The 8,626-nt window shown below is 40.8% G+C and overlaps 1 protein-coding gene across 1 annotated transcript in view; it reads right to left on the bottom strand.

Annotated features, from left to right (window-relative positions):
• Positions 1-5,521: 5,521 nt before the first annotated feature.
• Positions 5,522-8,626, bottom strand: part of ache (acetylcholinesterase (Yt blood group)) — a 34,562-nt gene continuing 31,457 nt past the window's right edge. Inside the window, exon 9 of the mRNA XM_014021724.1 lies at positions 5,522-6,366. Coding sequence (XP_013877178.1) covers positions 6,245-6,366 — 122 coding nt within the window. The 3' untranslated portion in view covers positions 5,522-6,244. The remainder of the gene's footprint in view (positions 6,367-8,626) is intronic.

The following is an 8,626-nucleotide window of genomic DNA, read 5'->3' as shown; positions in this document are numbered from 1 at the left end:
CACACACACACACACACACACACACACACACACACACACACACACACACACACACACACACACAAATAGTTGAACCCTTCAGCTTTGATTACTGCACACATTCATTGTGGCAGAGTTTCCACAAGCTTCTGTGATGTCACAACATTTATTTCTGCCCAGAGTTACAAAAATTTTTTGCCAAGATCTTGATTGATGATGAGACATTTAGACCACTACACAAAGTCTTCTCCAGCAAATCCCAAAGATTCTTTCTGGGGTTCAGATCTGGACTCTGTTGTGGCCAATCCTTATCATGTCTCGTGCTCCCTGAACCACTCTTTCACAAAAAAGAGCCCGATGAATCCTGGCATTGTCATCTTGGAACACAGCCACACCATCAGGGAAGAAACAATCCATTGATGGAATATCCTGGTCATTCAGTATATTCAGGTAGTCAGCTGACCTCATTCTTTGAGCACATACTGTTGCTGAACTTAGACCTGACCAACTGCAGCAACCCCACATCATAGACCACATGACCTTCTTCCATTTCTTCAGAGTCCGGTCCTTATGCTCCCTCCAGAACTGAAGCTGTTTTTTTCCCCATCAGTCTCATAGGTGGATTTCTTTTGGCTACACAGCTGCTTACTTCCAATTCCTTGAGTTCCCTTCACACTGTGAGTGTGTAAATGCTTTTACTTTCACTATTAAATATCGCTGAGTTTTACTGTTGCTTTTCTATGATTTATTTTTACCAAAGATTTAAATGATTACAAATCACCACCATCAAAATTTTTCCTGACCACATTCTAGTTTAATACACTGGACACTTTTTAACCTGGTTAATAGTCTCTGTACATATTTTCTCTGCTTGATACATGTTAAAAAATTTGACCCTTTTAAAACAAAGGAAAATCTTGTCCATGATGAAAGAATGTATCTGTCGACATGATAGTTTAAAAAAGTAAGAAGCAACTCACTGCACAAGTGAGTAGTAATTAAAGGCTATATACCTACATCCGTCGACAATCGGAAAAACAGTTTCAAGACAGTTATCAAGCTCCTCTCTTGTGGAACCAACTTCCAGTTTCTGTCTGTGAGGCTGACACTCTGTCTACTTTTAAGATTAGACTGAAGACTTTCCTTTTTGATAAATCCTATAGTTAGACTTAGGTTTCCTGGATTATTCTTCATTTCTGCTGCTATAGACTTAGACTGCTGGAGCACAAACTGAGCACATTTCCTCACTCTGCTGTTGTCTTTAGTCTCTCTTCTCTACATGTTTATTGTAATTATTTCTATCAATAATATGTTTTTTCTTTGTCTCTTTTCCAGAGGAAAATACACCTGGACCAGATCTTCTGTGTTTGGCTGTGTCTCTTTCCTGTCCCCACAAACCCAGCCGGTAGAGGCAGATGGCCGCCTGTCCTTAGCCTGGTTCTGCTGGAGGTTTCTTCCTGTTAAAATGGAGATTTCTCTCTCCACGGTCACCAATGTGCTGCTCAGGATGGGACTCTGACTGAACTGAAATGCTCTCACCTTTTTCTTAAATCCAAATGGTGATCTTTATTTTGGCCAAGCAGTGTACATGCATTTACACACATAAAGTAGTTTTTCAGTAGTGCACATGACAAGTAAAGACTCTGACTGCACAGATTCAGCAGGTTGTCTTTATTTCTTCGGCATTCATGATTGATACACAGCAACATACGATGAAGCTACAGAAGCCTTCAGTACTGACAGTGTTAATGAATAGAACAAACAACAAGAAGGCAGAGGATTGATACAATCACAAGAAAAAATATCTACTTCATGGCACTTCTGTTTTGTTTACACTCTGAATAATATTGCTTTGAAAACACAACTTATCAATCCTTACTACTGTTTTATTCTGTTATAGTTTGACTGCAGTTAAAAATTAAATAGTCATTTATTGCTAACATCAAACAGAGCTAACATTAGGTATATATTATTGTTTTGTGTAACAGTACAAAGTTTACAGAAAAGAAGAGGATGAACTGAGGACATGCAGAAGGAGTTTATGGAAGGAGGTGGTACATCACGGATCTCACAGCCTCTGACACATGCAGTCCTTTAGTCACAAGGTACAATCCTGTTTCCCATTGATTGCTTTTTAAAGCTACGATACACAACTCTGAGCCTTAAATAAGTTCACATGCCAACAGAGGTGCTTCAAAGCCATCAGCAAATTAGGGCACTAAGAAGTAACAACACACACACACACACACACACACACACACACACACACACACACACACNCACACACACACACACACACACACACCTTTATTATTATCCCTGTCAAACAAATATTTTTCTATTTATATCCCAAACCCATAAAACCCAGTGTTAGTCCTCACACACAGCCCGCAAGTTCAGTTCAACTCCAACAAACACAAACGTTTATAAAAGCTTACAACTCCTGAAAGAAAAAGAAAACAAGATCATTTATTTCTTCCATTTTCTCAAACTTCAACCCTGCTTTTCTGTATAAAGACTAGAGGGTTGGACTATGAAGCCAGGGTTCCTGCTTTGTCAGCTTTAAGCTTAATTTCAGKTTTCAGAATCACAAAGTCTGAGTTAAAGTAACAAAAGACCACTATGGTAGAACCATAATTTCTTAGACTTTTAGGTTTTGCCAAGCCCAGCTAAGAGAAGAAAGCCCAGCTTTGTTGAACTTCTTCTGTAGTACCCTTCTCCATCTTGTTTAAATGGGTTAACCCTGACCCGTAAATCTAGAAGAAGATAATGAGTAAATTGTGATTTACATAAGGAGCACCATGGATTGTCATCTCACATAGAAATATAAATAAATGATGTTCAGTGACATCATTTCAGTACCTTCAGTCATAGATCTGCAAGAAAATACAAAAATAAAAATACAGGTTGGCTTATTGAGTTGCTGTACAACTTTCAATTTGCTCAAACAGAAAATATTAACCAGTTATCATTACTTAAAAAAAGCTTGTAAACCGATTGCACTCAGTGTTTATTCACTAGTTCAGTGCACTCAATTTCTTAAGTGCAATTGGTTTACAAGCTTTTTTTACGTAATGATAACTAACGGATTTTTTTCAAGGAACCCCAATCATCAAAATAAGTGGATCACAACTGTAATAAATAAATAAATAAATAAATAAAAAATAAACAACTGGAGCACCACTAATTACTAATGAATTTATTATCAGGTAGGTCTTAGTGGTTTTTTTTTTTTGTATTACTATATTTTTACAGGCAATTCTCAGCCAGAGTTAACCAGTACAATTGGAACTAATAGGGTAATGTAGGTAATTAGCCATCTGTAAATGCATCTGTATCATTATACTTATTTTTCCCATTGTTACTTATTGTTATTTTTGGTATTTATCAATTAGGTGAGGCTACAGCCTTCAGCAGCTTTCTGCTGATCACCGGAAACTGCATCTGGGTCCTCACTCACAGCCAAGACACCTGGTCTCTCTGTCTAATCTTCAGTAGTAATTTGATTTCATCATATTACTCTCAGAAATGCTCTTTGGACAATATGACCAGTGTTTGTGGCTCTGACTAATGTCTGATAGGGCAGAGTGGACATCTGTGATTTGTAGTGAGAGTAGGGAGCAGGTGAGGACAGTCTGGAGAGGTGGAGGAATGAAAGACAGAATTCATATGTGTGACTGAGAGGGAGACAGGTGGTCAGACAGTCCTGGAGTTGAACATTCAAATCAACAAGCAGAACACAAGAGAAGTGAAAAAAGAGCAGCAGGGTTTAGTAGGTGGAGATGAGTGTCAGGGAGGATTTGTGATGAAAAGAGAGCTGCAGGTGTGAAAGAGAAGGTTTACAGGATGGTAATGAGACCTGCTGTGATGTTTGTTTGGAGACTCTAAGAAAAAGATGAGACTGGATGTGGACGATGAACACGTTGGGATTTTACTGGGAGGTACAAAAATGGACAGGGTTAGAAATAAGTCTAAAGATGGTCAAATCATATTTTTTGGCCAAGTTAGACGTGAACAAAGCTGAGACAGAGGACATATTGGACAAATGATGCTGATTATGAAGCTGCTGGGGAAGAGGGTAAAAAGAAAGGCTGGTGTGACAAAAGAGGATGCTGGGAGATGTGGAGACCTCAGAAATGAGCAGCTCACAGAAGAACACAAGATTTCTATTCTTTCAGAATTAAACCGAGTCCAGAAACAAGATGTTCTGACCACCAGAGGGAACCAAACTGATTGGATACTTAAAGATTCTACACACAAGTGAAAACACCAAAGTTAAAGTGTTGCTTTTTAAGTCTCATGGCTTTAGGAAACTGAAAGAGCTGGAGGGAGGGGAGGGAGTAAATCCTGGATGTGCTTCATGAAAAGCAAGTGTGGGCTGCAGCAGGAATAAAATCCAAATATGTTTTAGGATTTAACTTAAATGGTGCTATCTTATAAAAATGACGTTTTAATAAGTTGTTAGTTGGATGTCGGACATCTTTACTTTTGTTTCGGTGTGTGCTGAACAAACTCAAGACTACATCCACACAGATTATGTAACAATTTCTGCTGTCGTTTCATTTTTCCATCACCCCCCCCACTCTTAACATTTCTCTCCCTTTTCTCTTCCATTTTCCATCAATCCATCAGACCATGCCGGCCAGAGGCTGAGCCAGCACTCTGTCACATTATCTCACTGCTGAGTGAATTACTCTGCCTCCATTAGACTAACAAGAAACCAGGAGAACATGAGGAGACAGAGGGGGAGGGGCACATCAAACCAGGACTAGGAGAAAGGACACACAGTGAAGAAACATGATGAGGAGGAGGAGAAGAGGAGTCAGGAGGAGGAAGGGATAAAAAGAACATGGAAATAAGAAATACAAAGAGATCGTTCGAGTGAGAGGAAGAGTGAAAGACAGAAGGAAAAGAATTTAGACAGCGGAAAATGAGGGAAGACAATAAGGACAATAGGACAAGGATAACAGAAAGAGAAGGAAGATGGCAAGAAAAGAAGGATGGCAGAAATGTCAGGACGACGGTCTACGACAATATTTATGAGCTGAAATGTATCCCTCTGACCAAYGCCAGTAAATCTGTTCAGTCTGGTCGACAAGTCAACCATTTTGGAACATTGACACTAATACTGACACTACTTTTAGCTAACAGTTATGACTGAGTCCGGAGGCATGTTTTGTTTAATTAATATCAGAAGCTTACATTCAGTTAAAAAATATTTTGGTGAGATTGTCCTGGATTGGAAAATCTTTGAATCAGCAGATTTTTCAGTTCTGATATGGGCACTGGATCAGAATAAAAATGAATGTGGATCGCTAAATGATAGGAAAGTGGTTCCAAAAGAAATCATAATTAGGTAAAACCACGCCTAAGTAAGATTACTAGATAATCTGGAGCAGAATATTCCTCAGAAGACAAATGTTTTAAGATGGTGAGATGAGCATAATGAAGAGTTCAGCAGCAGAGCCACAGGTTGATGGAGAACAGAGTTAAACTGAGGGGCTTCTGACACACACACACACACACATACACATACATATACACACACACACACACACACACACATACAGTAACCAAAAATCTCCTCAAATTAATAAAATGTTTCCTCCACAGTCCCTTGTTTTCACACACACATACCTACACACACCCACCCACACACACATACACCAAGATACAGTATGTTTCAATAAATAGTATAAATATTGTAAATAAATATAAACAGTGCTAAGATGTGTGTGTGTTGTGAAGTCAGATTTCATTGAGGGACTACAGAGGAAATGACACAATGTTTGTTCCCTCCCCATCATGTCATTATCCTATCACTACAGGGATAGGTGGTCTAAAAGGTCAGGGATGTCAGATGTCAGTGGTCTCAGACGTTGGGGGTCTCAGAGGTCAGAACACTCAGAGGTCAGAACACTCAGAGGTCAGGTCTCCTAGTGGTCTCAGAGGTGAGGTGTGTAAAAACTACACTGGTCTTAGAGGTTAGTGGTCTTAGAGGTCAAGAGTCTTAAATGTCAGAGGTCAGAGCTAACGGTAGTCTCAGAAGTCAGGGGTCTCGAATGTCAGTGGTCTGAACCTTGGTAGTCTCACAAGTTGGGGCTCACAGAGGTCTGGGGTCTCAGAGGTTGGTGGTTTCAGAGGTCTGGGGTCTTAAAGGTCAGGGCTCTAAGAGGTCAGGGTTCTCAGAATTTGGTAGTATTAGAGAACAGAAGCTCTCAGAGTCAGGGCTCACAGAGGTTGGGGTCTTTAGAGGTCAGTGGTCTCAAAGGTCGGTACAGCGCTCTTGCTTGCTGTAGTGATCAAACTGACTCTTCCAGTGCATCATGTAGGAGGACCAGCGGTGGAACTCCAGCTTCCACTGACGCTCTGCTTCATCTATGTTACCTAAGAGAACAAACAAGGATACAAATTGTTAGTCAAGAAATTTCAGCGGGTTTACCAAGGCAGTTCTTGAGCACACAAGAAAATTTTGCTCCCAGTGAGAGACAAGGATGTCATTGTCTGAGAACACACACTATTCTTCATGTATGACCTGTTGATTCTGGAACATATACAAAATCCCTGTTCAGAACTTTTGAAGTTTAGTTGTTTTTTTCAACATTTAACTAATTAAAATTGCCATGGAGCCAAATCCAGAGACCCAGGAGCTTTAGGATTCTGCACAGTATTTTAGCTGTCTAGGTGTGAACGGGCTGGCAGGTTGGTGTAGTGGTTAAAGATGCTGCCCAGAGAAACAGAAGATCAAAGACAGAAGTTCAGGTCAAGTCAATCTCTAGAGGCATAATGTGCAAAACTCAGGCATGATCTGCCCTGGATGTTGGAGGACCAGGACATTCTGATATGAAATGGGCTAMTGGAACAAGACAGTCACCACAATGGAAACAAGTGATTCTCACTTTCTTGTGTTATCCAAGTACTAATAATGAATGTACTAGATGTGTATATACATGCAATATTACTGCTAAATAAAATCAATCAATCAATCAATCAATGAAATGAAATGAAATGATTGAAATGAAAGAACGACTCGCTCCCAGACTAGAAAGCAGAGTTTTATAAGATATAGTCAAACCGTGAAAAACTAAGCTTGTTTGTTTGTGCTGAATGCGCTGCTGCACTCTGTAAAAAAAGATGGAACCCCACCCCCCCCAACTCACTCCCAGAGCTGACAACAGGAAGTACAGTTTTATAAAGATAGTCATTCCGTGAAAAACTCATGAATGGAGATTAAACAGACGTTGTGCACGGAGGAATCTGACTGATAAAAACTGTGGAGCTTTAACCAGGACAGATGTGGATAAATACGTCAGGTGAGTGACAAGTCTGACTTTTTTTTCTGCATTATTGGCTGTTGTGGGGGAACTCCATGCAGTGACGTATGGTTCAGCGGGAGGGGGGTTTCCTGAACTCGGCGCGGGGTGTCGTAGGGACTTTGAAAGGTCTGTGTGAAAATGACTGCCAAACAACCACATGACCACACGTCGACCCGTCGGCATCAGAGTGAGTATGTTTCAGGTTTAAGGGAGAGCCCAGACACCCTGCGGAGGAAACTCATTTCAGCTGCTTGTATCTGCAATCTCATTCTTTCGGTCTCTACCCAAAGCTTGTGACCATAGACGAGGGGTCCATTGCACATTCCACCCTACCCCTACAGCCCCTCCCACAGGTGGTGAGCCCATGGGAAGGGGGACCCACGTCACCTCTTCGGGCTGTGCCCAACCGGGCTCCATGGGTGAAAGCCCGACCACCAGGCGCTTGCCAACGTGCCCCACTTCCAGGCCTGGCTCCAGAGTGGGGCCCCGGGGACCCACGTCCAGGTGAGGGAACTAGGTCCATTGTTAGAACTCATCATAAGGGTCTTTGGGCTGCACTTTGTCTGATTCCTCACCTAGGACCTGTTTTTCTTGGGTGACTCTAGCAGGAGCATGAAGCCCCCGACAACATAGCTCCTAGGATCACTGGGACACTCAAACCTCTCCACCATGATAAGGTGGCAGCCCAGGGCAAGTAGGGGTCTCTACAGTACATGTTGTCCTGTGGGTGGAGATGGCCCTACCCGTGATTGGCAGAGGTCTTGGTGTGAGCGTGATTTTTCCTAACCACGATTGGTCAGATTGACATGTCTTGTGGGGCAACTTAAAAGAGGAAGTAATAATAGTAAAAAATATGACTTATTGACTGCCTATGTACAGTTTAAAACAGAACAATGAGTCAAATAAAAATTATTGTGAACACATAAACATATTTTGACTTAAAATTTCATGCAACAAGCTTCTTCCTGTCTCAAGTTATGACTAATATTCATATATTCATATAGATTTTTAGCTATCCTTTTACAGGCTGGTTAAGGATGTTTTGACCTGGCCAAATTGTTACACATACAGCGGGTAAAATAAGTATTGAACACGTCACCATTTTTATCAGTAAATACATTACTAGAGGTGCTAATGACATGAAATTTTCACGAGATGTTGGTAACAACCCAAGTGATCCATACATACAAAGAAATCAACCCACAAACGTCCAGAAATGAAGTTATTTGTAATAATGTGGAACGGCACAGGGAAAAAGTATTGAACACACTTACTGAAATTTATCTAATACTTTGTACAAAAGCCTTTGTTGTCAATGACAGCTTCAAGAC

Source organism: Austrofundulus limnaeus, unplaced genomic scaffold (assembly GCF_001266775.1).
Source record: "Austrofundulus limnaeus strain Quisiro unplaced genomic scaffold, Austrofundulus_limnaeus-1.0 Scaffold302, whole genome shotgun sequence".
Taxonomy (NCBI): Eukaryota; Metazoa; Chordata; class Actinopteri; order Cyprinodontiformes; family Rivulidae; genus Austrofundulus; species Austrofundulus limnaeus.
Note: the sequence above shows the minus strand (reverse complement) of the source record. Positions and strands in the feature narration are given on the sequence as shown.